This window comes from Pristiophorus japonicus, chromosome 15 (genome assembly GCF_044704955.1).
Source record: "Pristiophorus japonicus isolate sPriJap1 chromosome 15, sPriJap1.hap1, whole genome shotgun sequence".
Lineage (NCBI taxonomy): Eukaryota > Metazoa > Chordata > Chondrichthyes > Pristiophoridae > Pristiophorus > Pristiophorus japonicus.
Window position 1 is genome coordinate 108,701,846 of NC_091991.1, and position 16,433 is coordinate 108,718,278.

General features: G+C 45.5%; 1 protein-coding gene across 1 annotated transcript in view; it reads right to left on the minus strand.

Annotated features, from left to right (window-relative positions):
- Positions 1 to 16,433, minus strand: part of trrap (transformation/transcription domain-associated protein) — a 236,575-nt gene that overhangs the window by 68,545 nt on the left and 151,597 nt on the right. The window contains exons 48-53 of the mRNA XM_070901735.1: positions 15,683 to 15,970; positions 12,201 to 12,338; positions 9,922 to 10,034; positions 7,194 to 7,329; positions 1,461 to 1,652; positions 202 to 397 (exon numbers count right to left, since the gene is read on the minus strand). Coding sequence (XP_070757836.1) covers positions 202 to 397; positions 1,461 to 1,652; positions 7,194 to 7,329; positions 9,922 to 10,034; positions 12,201 to 12,338; positions 15,683 to 15,970 — 1,063 coding nt within the window. The remainder of the gene's footprint in view (positions 1 to 201; positions 398 to 1,460; positions 1,653 to 7,193; positions 7,330 to 9,921; positions 10,035 to 12,200; positions 12,339 to 15,682; positions 15,971 to 16,433) is intronic.

Here is a 16,433-nt window from a genome sequence, read left to right on the forward strand (position 1 = left end):
AATTCTTACATATCACTGTAATCCAAGTGCATTCCTCACACACAATGGTTTGGAAAGTTGTTGAAACCCACAGGGTTACATCAGCGTTGAGTAACCCAGAAATAAATAAGGCCCCATCACGATTCACGCCATGAACATCATACAGCAGTAACATACCCACACGTAAAATACATGTTGGCAGGCAGGTGTATAAGGCCATACCTTGATAATGATGCTGTCTCCACATGAAGATGCTGCTCCAGTGAGAAAGGTCGTCAGACACAATGGGCAGACGGTTCCGCCAAGTCTTCACCACGGTCTTCATGTCATGTAAGCTCGTGTTTCTCCCCAGATTGGCGGGCTGCAAACCGGCGTTTATTTGAGCGGCTTCCTGCAGTTCAATAATTTGCTGAGCCGCCTACAGTTTGAACAAAATGTCATCAACGTTAGCTTGTGGTGTTTCAGTCTAAGTATGGCAGCTGTAAGAATCAGTGCAGCAGGTAGAATGTGTGGCATATCCCGAGGTGCAATCAACAAGCCAAGACATTACTTAGACCAGGTGGGCCAAATGGCCTGTTTCTGGGCTGTAAAATTCTATGAACAAATGGTAACAGCTATCCCCATCACTAAATAAGCTTAGGTGTCAACAGCATACACAGAATTGTGATGTCATTTGGCACCCGCAAATGTTCAACCAAATTAAACCCATAAACGATACGACACACTGGGGCTCCTTTGACCTAGTCTTGCTGAGGCTAGTGTAAGCAGTAGAGACAACATGCCTGCGACCTCCTGAAGGGGCCCTAGGTATGCAAGGTTCTGTACCTATATTTCGGACACTGCATGCAAGAGGTTGAGTTTCATTAGCTCATTGACTTGGTTTTTATAAAGAGTATTACCCAGACATTTTCAATATTTCCTGGTGCTTGTATTCGAAAGGATGTATGACCCTGTCCAAAAACACCCACATAAGGTAATAGGGATCTATGACACTGTCCCACATAAACCCCACAGCAACTTCAATATTCTTCCTTAATTAAGCTGATCCTGGAATTTGGTGCTCAATTCCTTACCCCACTCCCTCATCCCCAGACCAAAGAAAGCTGCCTGAGATACGCATTATGTACCCATTATTCTGTATCAATACATCAAATATCAACCACTCTATACACAAAAGGGATTATTTTCCATTTACATACTAGATAGGAGTATTTGCAATACATCGGTAGGAGGGCAGCAAGTGGCAAATCTGTCAGTTAACAGTGAGGCCGATTGTGCTCCTATTCTATTTTTCTTCAGACAATCAGATTAACCCGATACTATGCTCCAATATGTCGAGAGTAGCTATTGCTTTCTAACGTTAAGGTTACCCTGTACTACGAAACAAGGCGCGTTAACATGCTGTTAATTACCCAGAGACAGACGGACCGACACATCGCTGTAACCCCCAGAGCCACGTGCTGTCAGCACAGCGCTCTCACCTGGAGCAGTGGTGTGTGGACATGAGACACGATGTGCGGGAGTCTGCGCCATTCCCGGATAGCAAGGCTGCTGGCCATCTCCACAAGACGCTCGATGAAGTTGAGCTGCTGCTCTTCGGGATGGCAAATTGCCAGATAGCCTCGGTACATGTTCACTTTCCAGGCCATCTCCTTTGGGCAACTCAGCTCCACCTAAAGGGCATTTAAATAGAATACTCAGAGCTCGCCACGATATTTCCTGCTCTTAGTGGCACACAATGGGGCGGGGAAACACGTGGTACACTTCGGAATACTGGCCCTGATGTAAACCGCAATCTTACTCAGGAGTTTTGAACGATATTATGCACCATTCACTGGGCAAGAGCCTCATGTTGTCAAGGAAAATCAACACGAGCCTTTTAAACCCCTTTGTGCTATTACACAAGCACCACACCTCAGCAGCACATATGACCCATTATGAGTTTTGATTAAGAGTAAATAAGGAAAAACTGTCAAGAGGATGAGTAAACAGAGGACACAGATTTAAGATAATTGGCAAAAGAACCCCTGGGGGGGGGGGGGGGGGGGGGGAAAGAGAGAGATGTGGAGAATTGTGCTTACGAAGAGCTGAGATTCAATAGTAGGCACAGGCACGATGGGCCGAATGACCTCCTCCTGTGCTGTATTTGTGTCACAGTAAAGCTAAGTTAGCTGCCTTTTACAATCTTCTTTTGTTCTTCAAATACATCATCCTTCACATACCAAAATGTCAATGGCAGATGTACAACGGAGGGGGAAGGGGAGAAATCGCAGGGACAATCTCAAGTGGTCAGCTGTGTGATTCTCCCTCTCTACTTAACACATAAAAGCTGCTCTGAACTACACTACTTCTTTTATTGCACTTAAAAATGAATGGTGGCGACAACAGATCTCAACAATTCATTGAAGATAAGGAAACGATCGAAGGGAATGCTCGAGCAAATGGTTTGTATGCAACGGACAACCCTACAGGGCAATTCTGCACAGATTTCTTTTCCACATAATGCACTGAAATACAAGATTACATTTACCCTAATTCTCCCCAAATGAAATCAGACACTACCAGGTTAAGGCATTGTTACACATGAGAAATTTTAAATAACACGCTTGGAGGGGGTTGAGAGGTGTGGGAGCAGAGAGTCATGAAGGACTATATTTAGAATGCACAGGAGGAAGCTGCAGCATTCTCAGGAGCATTAGACTCCCCCAGGTTCCACGCACAAGATGCATAAAGTGAACGGTGACAAATGGGCACACAAGGTATGTGATACCGTGAAAGCAAAATCATTCCACGGAAATGTTTTAATGTTGCAGTTTTCAATGTGCTCAGCTGCCTCAATACAACAGGGTACAAATGAATGGAGGTCACACTACAGCTGTGTATAAAGCACATCTGGTTAGATTGCATCTGGAGCACAGCGTTCAGTTCTGGACCCCGCACCTCAGGAAGTATACATTGATCTTGGTGTGGGTGCACTGCAGATTCACCAGAATGATACAGGGGCTGAAAGAACATAGGAGGAGTAGGCCATTCAGCCCTTCGAACCTGTTCCACCATTAAATAGGATCATGGCTGATCTTCTCCCTCAACGCCACCTTCCGCACTTTGCCTTGGTTCCCTTAGTATCCAAAGGGTTAAGTTCTGAGGACAGGTTGCATAGACTGTGTTTGTATTCTGTTGGGTGTAGAAGACTAAGGGGTGATTTAATGGAGGTGTTTAAGATGATTAAAGGATTTGATCGAGTAGATGGAACAAAACTATGTCCTTGGTGGGTGGAATCCAGAACAAAGGGGCATAACCTCAGCTCAGGGGTGGTGTCAGGAAGCATCATCATCATAGGCAGTCCCTCGGAATCGAGGAAGACTTGCTTCCACTCTAAAAAGGAGTCCTTAGGTGGCTGAACAATCTAATACAGGAATTACAGTCTCTGTCACAGATGGGACAGATAGTCGTTGAGGGAAGGGGTGGGTGGGACTGGTTTGCCGCACGCTCTTTCCGCTGCCTGCGCTTGATTTCTGCATGCCCTCGGCGTTGAGACTAGAGGTGCTCAGCGCCCTCCCAGATGCTTTTCCTTTACGTAGGGCGGTCTTTGGCCAGGGACTCCCAGGTGTCGGTGGGGATGTTACACTTTATCAGGGAGGCTTTGAGGGTGTCCTTGTAACGTTTCCTCTGCCCACCTTTGGCTCGTTTGCCGTGAAGGAGTTCCAAGTAGAGCACTTGCTTTGGGAGTCTTGTGTCAGGCATGCGAACAATGCTGGGCATATTGGCCAGGTTGAGGACGCTGATATTGGTGCGTCTGTCCTCCCAGGGGATTTGTAGGATCTTGCGGAGGCATCGTTGGTGGTATTTCTCCAGCGACTTGAGGTGTCTACTGTACATGGTCCATGTCTGAGCCATACAGGAGGCAGGTATTACTACAGCCCTGTAGACCATGAGCTTGGTGGTTCACTGCTTCACACAAAGGGCAGTGGAAATCTGGTTGCAGTCAATGGAGAGGAATATTGGGCGGGGTGCAAAACCAACATTCCACCCGTTCCCATGAGATTCCCGCCCGACGACTTAGGTTAACATTCCCCGCCCCACGATATGTTTCAAAAGGCAAAGAGGGAAAATGCACAGCGCTGTGGTACTGAACCATACAAAGCAGGAAGGTACTAAGGCAGTCTTTCGATTGTGCTGAGCTAGTTACGCAGAACAAAATGGCTTTGGAGCACAGATGGGCGATAGACACGTAATTATTTTTTTTAAAGCGTAGCTCTGGAAAAAATGAATGATGGAAGATCTCACTGCAGCAGTCTGAGCTCTCCTGAAATCCAAATATCACAGCCCCAGAACAAAACACCGGGAGCACGAGGCTGCCTGACAGCTTTCCGAAAAGGCAAAAGCAGCGCCCCTTTAAACAGAGCATCGCCGGAATGCTTGTAGCAACACACACAGTTATCACGCGTCAGTTCTCATCAGTTACAATAAAGCAAGCCAGCTGTCGCGGGCATGGGTAATGAAATATAAACCCCAAAGAAAGCAGCAGTTGCAATACCGGAGAGGCTGAACAAACAGCAGGCGCTGAAGGCTTTTCATGCAAAATTGCTCCTTACCCTTGCTCTGAACTTTTTAAATTAGTCACGAAAATTGACACAAACAAAAAACAATACATATTTACAGAGGCCTGTGCCCACTGTTAATAACATTGTGGACTTTTGCTGTTTATCATCTCATTAACAAAAGCGGTACGCTCTGTGCTAGATGCTCTTTGCTAAAACACCACTGATGCACAATGCAAGGGATATGAGGAAAGAGCAGGGGAGTGGGACTAACTGGAGAGGCTCTTTCAAAGAGCCAGCATGGGCACAATGGGCCGAATGGCCTCCTCCTGTGCTCTGCGGTGGCCGCGAGACATCATACAGTCGGAACTGATCACTCGTTGCTCCACCTCAACTCAAAATGCCTAAAAAAAAAGATATATTTTCTTTCTGTGCTTTATTTTCTCCGATGCTGATGCCTGTCACAAGCCATGAGTTAGTAATGAGCAGATGCTCGTGCAATTATTCAAGAGCTGATCCGTAAACACAAAAAGCCAGAGTAAATGTAATCAATTGTCGGATGAGAAACAGGGCGCCTGGGAATACAATCCTCCTTCGGGCTGAATATTTCCACGTGGCGGGGGTGAGGGGGGAGCGGGGATTAAAAGAGAAAACACCAACGTTGACCATTCGGCTGCTCGCAGCGGTTACTGAAGGTACACCGTCTCTGCTCAGTGTGGGCTAGACACAGCAACTCCCATCACGGCGAGCCTTCCGATCCGGAGCAAACCGTCGCCAGGAAGCCAGGGTCACAGACTTTCTTCACACTCTATGGCCACGCTCCGTCAGGTATTTTTCTTTTTTTTTTAAACCTAGCTGGCTGCCCAACACGTGGGAAAACCCACTGCCATGCACGAGGGTCTCAACATGAAGCTGTACCGAACCCCACACACGTACCGAGCGTCTGTTAGCCCGATAGGAAGCACACACTCCTCCTGTAGGGACATACACGTTTTAAGACCATAAGAAATAGGAGGAGTCGGCCATTTAATAAGATCATGGCTGATCTGATCATGGACTCAGCTCCACTTCCCTTCCTGTTCTCCATAACCCTTCACTCCCTTATCACTCAAAAATCTGTCTATCTCCAACTTAAATATATTCAATGATCCAGCCTCCACAGCTCTTTGGGGCAGAGAATTCCATAGATTTACAACCCTCAGAGAAGAAATTCTTTCTCATCTCAGTTTTAAATGGGTGGCACCTTATTCTAAGACTATGTCCCCTAGTTTTAGTTTCCCCTATCAGTGGAAATATCCTCTCTGCATCCACCTTGTCGAGTCCCCTCATTATCTTATATGTTTCGTTAAGATCACCTCTCATTCTTCTGAGTATAGGCCCAACCTACTCAACCTATCCTCATAAGTCAACCCCCTCATCTCCAGAATCAACCTAGTGAACCTTCTCTGAACTGCCTCCAATACAAGTATATCCTTCCTTAAATACGGAGACTGAAACTGTACGCAGTACTCCAGGTGAGGCCTCACCAATACCCTGTACAGTTGTAGCAGGACTTCTCTGCTTTTATACTCTATCCCCCTTGCAATAAAGGCCAACATTCCATTGGCCTTCCTGATTACTTGCTGCACCTACATACTCACACAGGGATCCCCAGGTCCCTCTGTGCTGAAGCATTTGCAATTTTTCTCCATTTAAATTATAATTTGCTTTTCTATTATTTCTGCCAAAGTGGATAACCTCACACTTTCCCACATTATACTCCATCTGCCAAATGTTTGCCCACTTAGCCTGTCTATATCCATTTGCAGATTCTTTGTGTCCTCCTCAGAATTTGCTTTTCCACCCATCTTTGTATCAGCAGATTTGGCTACATTACACTCGGTCCCTTCATCCAAGTCATTAATATAGATTATAAATAGTTGAGGCCCCAGCACCGATCCCAACAGCACCCCACTAGTTATTGATTGCCAACCAGAAAATGACCCATTTATCCCTACTCTCTGTTTTCTGTTAGTTAGCCAATCCCCCATCCATGCTAATGTATTACCCCCAACCCCATGAGCTTTTATCTTTTGCGGTAACCTTTTATGTGGCACCTTATCGAATGCCTTCTGGAAATCCAAATACACCACATCCACTAGTTCCCCCTTATCCACCCTGCTCGTTACATCCTCTTTAAGTTCTGAGAACTTGTGCGCAAGTTGACAAAACCAATTGACCTCTCAGCACTGGCGGAGGTCAGGAAGTAGCCACATCTTTTCAGCCAGGTACAAAGAGAAAATGTTCAATATTCACAAACCATATAAAGAACTCGCATGGACTCAGTGCACACAATGGGATGTGGAATTCAAAAATTCTGATCTGACTGTAATGTAATTTTTCACCAAAACACACAAAGTATTATTTCATGCTACCACAAAGTATTACTTAGCACCAACACAAAGTATTATTTAATACCAATAGCCAAGCTAACATTAGGTAAAGAAGCACCTGATCTCTGCTCATTGCTACAGTGCACAATTCACTGGCTACAATGGGGGTGTAGTTGACGTAAGCTAAGGAAAGGGATAATTAAGGAAATTATAGGAATTGGGTAAATAGCGGAAAGAATATAAAATATAAATGATATATAGAGTATTATAAACAGGTCCATTTACCTCAAGAATTGCTTACCTGCACCAGTGCATCTTTCATAGCAGTCCAGTTCGAAACTCTCCAGGCACATTCCAGTACTAGGTAGGGATTAACATGGCCTTTGGACTGGCCATACTCGGTCAGTGCTTCCCACTGGTTCAGCTCCTTCGAGCAGCTGTTGATTTTGGAACAGAATAAAAGCAATAGCTTCAGAATAAGGAGTCGCCCAATGAAAACGCAAATGATGAGGAATTTCTTCTCTCAGAGCATCGTGAATCTTTGGAATTCTCTGCCCAGAGAGCTGCGGAGGCTGGGTCATTGAATATATTTAAGGTGGAGAGAGACAGATTTTTGAGCAATAAGGGAGTGAAGGGTTATGGAGAGCGGACAGGGAAGTGGAGCCGAGTCCATGATCAGATCAACCATGATCTTATTGAATGGCGGAGCAGGCACGAGGGGTCGTATGGCCTACTCCCGCTCCTATTTCTTATGTTCAATAAGCAGGTTAGGTTCAGGAGAAAGTAGCATCTTTGATTAGCTCCATGAACATCAACCCAGTTAACATCTTTCCCATTATACATTGCAGTATTTTTTTGAACTCCAGTGAAATTTTCGGTGTATATTGTGACACCAGTTTTTGTAATTCCACATGAATTTGTTCATTTTCCCTTTAAAAACCGCTGACCGGAGAGAGGGGTGCGTGTTCGTGTGGTTTGATTTATTCAATTTAGCATAGAATTTCTTATTCAAATCATTCATCATAGGCAGTCTCTCGAAGCAAGGATGACTTGCTTCCACGCCAAAAAGGGATGAGTTCAAAGGTGTTTCAATGAAGGATCTAATATTCCAGGTCCTGAACTACATGTTGAAGGGTGGAAGACGCCTGTGTGTGGATTTTTTTAACATGGGGTGGCCGTTGCACACCAGCCACCACACGGGCTTGACAGAGCTAGGTCTTGGTCCAGTGGCAAGGATTACCCAAGACGACTGGAGACCAGCTCTGCTGCATGGGCCTCATGCGCACACATATCGCAGTGTGGGCTGGTCCGTGCTACCCCTGGGCCCTCGTCACTTCTGGGCCCCGGAATCACGTCTCTCCTTGGCCCCGGTCACTTCCTTCTACAAACTCTTGCCGGTCCTTCGTCGTTCCTGCTGTGCCTGCCCGCACTGCAATCAGCGACCTGGCTTCGCAGCCGTCGCCCTCCTGCTCCCTCTGATGGCCCCGGCCTGCTGATGATCTTGCAGGCTGGGATTGCGCCGATTTCCCAATGGAAAACAAACGTGCAATGATTGCAAGTGCCAACCTACTGGTTGACAGATCAATGCATGGCTGGGTTACTGGTGCCAACTGTGGGTCAAGATTCCCACTTAGACCCCAGCAACTATATCACACCCACCGCCAGCATCTAGTGGAAAATTGTGGGACTGAGCTTGGAGTTGAAGGAATACAGCAGGATAAGGACTTATGGTGATCTTGGTTTTGAATATTTATCTGAAAAAAGACAGCCTTGGGTTCAATTTTTTAAAAATGCTACTAATAGGTTATAATTATTTTAACAGCAATGCTATCAACCTTCACTTCACTATTTTCAATGATGGGGAGAGCTTAGCAACAGAACTTCTGCACACATTAAAAACATGCAAAGTACAGAAGATCCCTGCGCTGCTACATATCCATTAACCTGCATTTATATAGTGCCCTTAACAAAGTAAAACATCCCACACATATAGATATCAAAAAGTACAATGAAATTGCTACATTTATAGTATTATACTTTGAGCCAAAGCTGTGCTATGCAACGCTCACTGTTCAGGTCTCACATAATGGGAATCTATCACTCAGCAGCTCGTGTGATGGCAGAGAGTATTTTGGCTCCCCTCAAGTGTTGGGAGAACCACACACATCATCATCATAAAATCATACAGCCGCGAAGTGGGCCATTCAATCCATTGTCCCTGTGCCGGCTCTTTGAAAGAGCTGTCCAATTTAGTCCCACTCCCCAGCTTTTTCCCCATAATCCTATAAATCAGTCCTCTTCAAATACATGTCCAATTGCCTTTTGGAAGGTTTGAGGAATGTGATTTCACCACCCTTTCAGTCAATGTGTTCCAGATCATATCAACCCTCAGTGAGAAATCATTTCTCCTCATTTCACCTCTAGTTCTTGTACCAATAATTTTAAATCGGTGACCTCTGGTTACCGACCCACTTGCCAGAGGATACCGTTTCTCCTTACTTTCTCTATCAAAGCCCCTCATAATTATGAATATTTTTATTTAATCTCCATTTAACCTTCTCTGCGCAAAGGCGAGTGATCCCTGCTTCTTCAGTCCCTCCCACATTACAATAATGACTACACTTCATTGGCTGTAAAGCACTTTGGGACGTTTGGTGGTCGTGAAAAACGCTATATAAATGCAAAGGTTTCTTTTCACATAACTAAAGACCCTTACCCCTGGTATCATGCAGATAAACTTACTCTGTACCCTCTCCAAGGCCTTGACATCCTTCTTAAAGTGCAGTGCCCAGAATTGGACACAATACACCAGGCTGAGGCCGAACCAGTGATTTGTAAAGGTTTAGCATAACCTAAAGGTTGCATGGTGAAAAGATAGCACTGAACAGGGGTTATCGAGGTCTCCAGACAGTGCATCCGTGTGCCAAGGAAGAGCAGCAGATGTTTTAGGATACGACAGGCCAACTTTAATTATCCAGCGCCGCTGTTTAAAAACCTCACAGCAGCTAGGGCATTGCTGAGGTACGTACCGATTCCAGTGGTCCTCCCACAGTTGGTACTCTGGAAATATGGCAGGCGATGCATTATTTCTTTCATTTTCTTTTCTTGCTTTATCCATGGCCTTCTCATAGGTTTCTTGGGCCTTTCAAGGTACAAAAACATATTCACAGTTACAAACCAACATTAAAAATGTCGTGAAACAATAGGCGGGGCGTCACTTGAGTTGATTTATAAACTGCTTTTCTCCACAGTAGGGACTACGCAGAATTTTAAACAGCACAGACACAGGTCATACGGCCCAAATGGTCTGTGTCAGTGTTTTGCTCGACACAAGCCTCCTCCCACCCTTACTTCGTCTCACTATCAGCACAACCTTCTAATCCTTTCTCTCTCACGTACTTACCTAGCTTCCCCTTGAATGCATCGATGCTAAAACATACCGAATGCCAAATGTGCTCAAAATCATTTGGACGTGCTCAAAATCAGTTCAGCTCATGTTCACGCACAGCAACAAATATAAAAAGCACCCATAAGCTCGCCTACTTAGTGTAAAAAAAACACAAGCTCTCCCTGATCTGGAACTCGCTGCCTGGAAGAGTGGTGCAGAAACCCTCATCACTTTTAAAAGATGGTTGGATGGGCACTTAAAGTGCAGTAACCTGCAGGGTTACGGACCTAGAGCTGGTAATTGGGATTAGACTGGATGACCTTTTGTTGGATGGAGCAGATTTAATGGTAAGTACTGCAGGGAATCGAATACAGCCAGGGTGATCTCCTGGACTAGTTTCGATCGCTTGGTTGGGTCGGAGAGGAATTTTCCCAGATTTTTTTCTCCCTAAATTGGCCTGGGTTTTTATCTGGTTTTTGCCTCTCCCAGGAGATCACATGGCTCCAGTTGGTGTGGAGTGTAGAATGTTTCAGTATAAGGGGTGTCGCAGTTGTGTGAGGCAGATTGGTTGGGCTGGGTGCTCTTTGCCTTTCTGCCATCGTTCATAGGTTTATATGTAACCTTTAGGGCTGCTGACCGAGGGCCGGGTGGCTCTTTGTCGGCCAGCACGGACACGATGGGCCGAAATGGCCTCCTTCTGCGCTGTAAATGTCTATGTTTCTATGATCGAGGGAGAGGTTCTCCTGTTGTATTCTGCTGGACTGATCCTCTGGTGTCCACGTCCGGATTCGTTTTTTTTTTTAAGTAGTCTCTCTCCCATGGCCCACAGAGATCGAGAGAGCTTGCCGAAACCAAAGTGCTCGCTGTCTTCCTGAATGGCCAGACATTGCGCACAAATTGGGATCCATGGAAAAAAGCTAACCACCCTGCATTTAAATCACCCCTGGCCTGCCTGTAGATGACTAACCAAGCACAGGGCTGGCTGGGGAAACTAGTGACTTGCAGGCCAGTTTCGCCGCAAAACATACATGAACATCGCTTATGTCCAAGCCTTTGTGGTGGAAAATCAGCTGAAGGATTCCCAACGGGGATATTGGTGAGGCCACACCTGGAGTACTGTGTACAGTTTTGGTCTCCTCATTTAAGCAGGGATATATTTGCATTGGAGGCAGTTCAGAGAAGGTTCACGAGGTTGATTCCTGAGATCAAGGGGTTGATTTATGAAGAAAGGCTGAGCAGGTTGGGCCTCTACGCACTGGAGTTTTGAAGAATAAGAGGTGATCTTATTGAAACATACCAAGATACTGAGAGGTCTCAACAAGGTAGATGCAGAGAGGATGATTCCCCTCGTGGGGGAATCTAGAACTAGGGGACATAGTTTCAGAATAAGGGGTCGCCCATTTAAAACAGATGAGGAGGAATTTCTTCTCTGAGGGTCGTGAATCTTTGGAATTCTCTGCCCCAGAGAGCTGTGGAAGCTGGGTCATTGAATATATTTAAGGTGGAGATAGACAGATTTTTGAATGATAAGGGAGTGAAGGGTTATGGGGAGCGGGCAGGAAAGTGGAGTTGAGGCCATGATCAGATCAGCCATGGTCTTACTGAATGGTGGAGCAGGTTCGACGGGCCGAATGGCCTACTCCTGGCTCCTATTTCTCATGTTCTTATGTTCAACCGTGACACTGGGAAAACAGGTCCGCTGACTGTTGACTTCCACGACTGGTATTTTTATACCATGACCATTCCCCCAAAATTACCATGACAAAATTGCACCCCCAATCGGAATACCGGAACAAAGCCATTAATCTGCATGAGGCAGAGTTCAGGAAATATTCCGTGTGAAATGAAAGCAGGTGTCTATACTGACGTGCTTGATGCAGAATGAATGCAAAGACTCTCGAACGTGTATAACAGATGTACCTGCTCAAAGAAACCATGTTGCTCGTAGGCTATTGCTGTTGCCGTCTCGGGGAACTTGCATCGCTTTTGCCAAAGGCCGGCCCACATATCCTCCTCTTGCAGTAGTGAGTAGAGTTCAGCCAGCGAATCTAAAATTTCCTGCAAATGTGATTAAAGCTGGTCACTACAGTTCTGTGTAATTATAGCAAGAGTTTTAAAAAAAAGATATCAATGAACTTGCATACAACCACACACAGCGACCGAGCTGGTCACGTGCAAAATGCTAACACTGGCACAATACAGTTTTAGAATTATAGTATCACACGGTACGTACAGGAAGACATTCGGCCCATCGAGCCTGTGCTGGCTCTTTGAAAGAGCTGTCCAATCAGTCCCACTCCCCTGCTCTTTCCCCACAGCCCTGCTATTTTCTCCCCTTCAAGTATTTATCAATTCCCTTTTGAAAGTCACTATTGAATCTGCTCCCACCACCCTTTCAGGCAGCGCGTTCCCGATCACAACAACTCGCTGCGTAAACACATTCTCCTCATCGCCCTCTGGTTCTTTTGTCGATTATCTTAAATCTGTGCCCTCTGGTTACCAATCCTTCAGCAGAAACACTTTCTCCTTATTTACTCTATCAAAGCCATTCATAATTTTTTACACCTCTATCAAATCTCCCCTTAACCATCTATGCTCTAAGGAGAACACCACTAGCTTCTCTTGTCACTCATCCCTGGTACCATTCTAGTGATTCTTTATTTGACTAATAGCCTGCCAAAAAAAAGGGTTGTCACAGAATCCTTGCAATTATTAAAATTGGCAGATCAATTCCAAATCAAGTTATTTTGCTGCAGGGGTAATTTTATGACCGAGTGCTGCCTGCAACTCCACTCTGCCATCCGATTGGGTAACTCTCAATATTCTGACCCCATTTACAACAGTGGATTAAAAACCGGCACTGGCTGAAAATCGAAAGCGTAGAGTTCCTTGTTAATGGCATTGCATTTCTCTCATTTGTTGCTCTACTTTCCTCACAGCTTCTGAAAGGTCGTGTGGGGGAGGGAGAGGGGACACACACACGCATGTTATTTACCAGAGACCAAGAAAACACAAACAGCAATGGAACAGAATAAGAGCACTCTGGAAAGAAAGCAAGAGATAAAGAAACTCCGAATTAAACTGGGAAACAGAAAGCGAATGGCAAAAGAGGGAGTGCACCTTTTGGCCATTAATACTGAGACAGTATCCAAGACATGATTGGTGTAAAGGAAATAACCAGGGGGACATAGGTTTAAAGTAATTGGTAGGAGGTTTAGAGGGGATTTGAGGGGAAATGTCTTCACCCAGAGGGTGGTGGGGGTTTGGAACTCACTGCCTGAAAGGGTGGTAGAGGCAGAAACCCTCACCACATTTAAAAAGTACTTGGATGTGCACCTGAAGTGCCGTAACCTGCAGGGCTACAGACCTAGAGCTGGAAAGTGGGAGTAGGCTGGGTAGCTCTTGGTCGGCTGGCGCGGATACGATGGGCCGAAATGGCCTCTTTCCGTGCTGTAAATTTCTATGATTCTATGACACAATGGAGTTAAATACACCAAGACACTGATTCCACCACCCCTCCCCCCACCCCCAGGTTACCATAAATATTGTATAAGAGAAAAAACAAGAGAAGATTCTGCCAAGCAGCAGATGAAGGGCACTCGGGACCGACACAGACAACAGAAGGAAAGAACATGAAACAAATTATCTGGCAGAACATAGCCAGCGTTTTCAGACACGAATATCCCTCTATGGGTACAGGTATCCCTTCCATTTTCATAGCCCGAATTTAAGCAAACTATGCAATTTCACTCTTTTTTAAAAAAGGTCGTTAATGTTGTACACCCGGAAGAGGTGTCTGCTGTAGTGCAAAAAGGAAAGAAAGACTTGAATTTATATGGCGCCTTTCACAACCACTGGACACCTCAAAGTGCTTTACAGCCAATGAAGTACATTTGGAGTGTAGTCACTGTTGTAATGTAGGAAACACGGCAGCCAATTTGTGCACAGCAAGCTCCCACAAACAGCAATGTGATAATGACCAGATAATCTGTTTTTGTGATGTTGATTGAGGGATAAATATTGAGCAGGACACCAGGGATAACTCCCCTGTTCTTCTGCGAAATAGTGCCGTGGGATCCTTTACATCCAACCGAGGGGGCAGATGGGGCCTCGGTTTAACGTTTCATCCGACAGACAGCACCTCCAACAGTGCAGCACTCCGACAGCTCTGCACTGGAGTGTCACCCTAGATTATGTGCTCAGGTCCCTGGAGTGGGACTTGAACCCACAACCTTCTGACTCAGAGACCAACAACTGCCCGCTCTTTAGAACATAAAAAATAGCAGGCCATACAGCCCCTCGAGCCTGCTCCGCCATTTAATACAATCATGGCTGATCTGATCATGGACTCAGGTCCACTTCCCCGCCCGCTCCCCATAACCCCTTATCGGTTAAGAAACTGTCTATCTCGGTCTTAAATTTATTCAATTACCCAGCTTCCACACTCTATCATGGTCCAGTGTAACATTGATTAAATCCCACCAATCTTTGTTGGTTAGATACCAAGGGGACAGTCAGTCATTCATACAGAGCACGCCACCAAACGCAGCCCACCCAAGCTGATGTGCAGCCACGCGGATGGATGTCAGGGACTCATCACGCCAACCCACAGGACACTGCACTCAACGTGCTACAGAACTCACTGCACCTCCACACTCACTTCAAAGATCACATCGATGGTGGCACAGGCACGATGGGCCAAATGGCCCCTCCTGTGCTGTATCATTCTATCCTCAGTCAAAAAATGCACTGCTCATTACATTGTAGCTGATTTGCAGAGAAGTCAAACAAGAAATCAGTGATTGGTTGAGTCACACCCTTCACTGGATCTTTCCATGGCCATCGATCTGTCTGCCTGCCTCAGTTGTACTCAATTTCTTGTTTTTCACCACAAGTCAATTTCAACGCTCAGTCCACTCCACCAGTACTAAAGATAGTTATTAGCAAGAATCTGCCCAATCGCTGGGCATTCACAAATGGAATTCCCTCTCTAAACCTCTACATTTCCAAGCAAAAATAAAAAACACTTTTCCCCTTTTTGAAAATATTACTTTGACTGAAAGCCCGACTTAACAGCAGACACTTTTCTGTACTTAAAACACACACACCTAGCACTGCACACATCTGATTCTGGCCTCTTGAACATCCCCGATTGTAATTGCTCCATTGGCGGCCATGTTTTCAGCTATCTACATCCTAAACTCTGGAATTCCCTCTCTAAACCTCGCCGCTCCTTTAAGACGTTCCTTAAAACCTACCTCTCTGAACAAACTTTTGGTCACCTGTCCTTGAATCTCATGTGGCTCGGTGTCAACTTCCCATGAAGCATCATGGGACGTTTCACCACATTAAAGGCACTGTGTAAATGCAGGTTGCGATTGGCGACACAAAGTTAAACTTACTTGCGGAGGTGGAGTGATGCTTTCCTGCTCGTAGAACTCGGACGTCTGACGTGGTTTAATCTGAAGGCTCAGGCCCTTTTCAAAAGCCTGGTGCTCCAGCATCAACGTGGAGCGGAACCACAGGTTGTGTGTCTTGCCCAGGTACTTCAGCACGCAGGGTCTGATGGAAATGTGAGGGACGCACTGGGACATCGCTTCGACAAAACAGTTCAGCGCGCTTGGCTGGCAGTCTCTCTGCACCTGGTGGCTGCCGCTGCACAGGAAAGGGCTTATCTCCCCCGCCAGAGCCTGGCAACCAAGAGCATTGCAGTCAGTCAGAAGAACGGCTTTCTGATACTTGTATTTCAAAAACAAAAATTAGAAATGAAATCATATCATACACACTCCAGAAGGTACTGCTACATCATTTAAGAGCTTGGATTAAAAACGTATGAATTTTACATTATCCATTGTGATGAGCAGTTCCATTTCTATATTAATAAAAATATAGGATCTCATTTATACAGATAGTGATGCAAATAGCATCTTAAATAGTTCCTGGCCAACAATTTCAACTTACCCTCCTATTTCATCTTAGCCATAACCTTTCTGCAATTTATAGACACTGGCTAAAATGTTAAACTTACCCAGTGAAGTTACAGTCTTGCTCATTCGTTAAAATACATTCAACCTCCAAATACAGTTAATAAGTGTCATTCATTGGAAAGGCGGGGGGGGGGGTCCCTTTAAGAAATGTTCACTCTTGAACTGC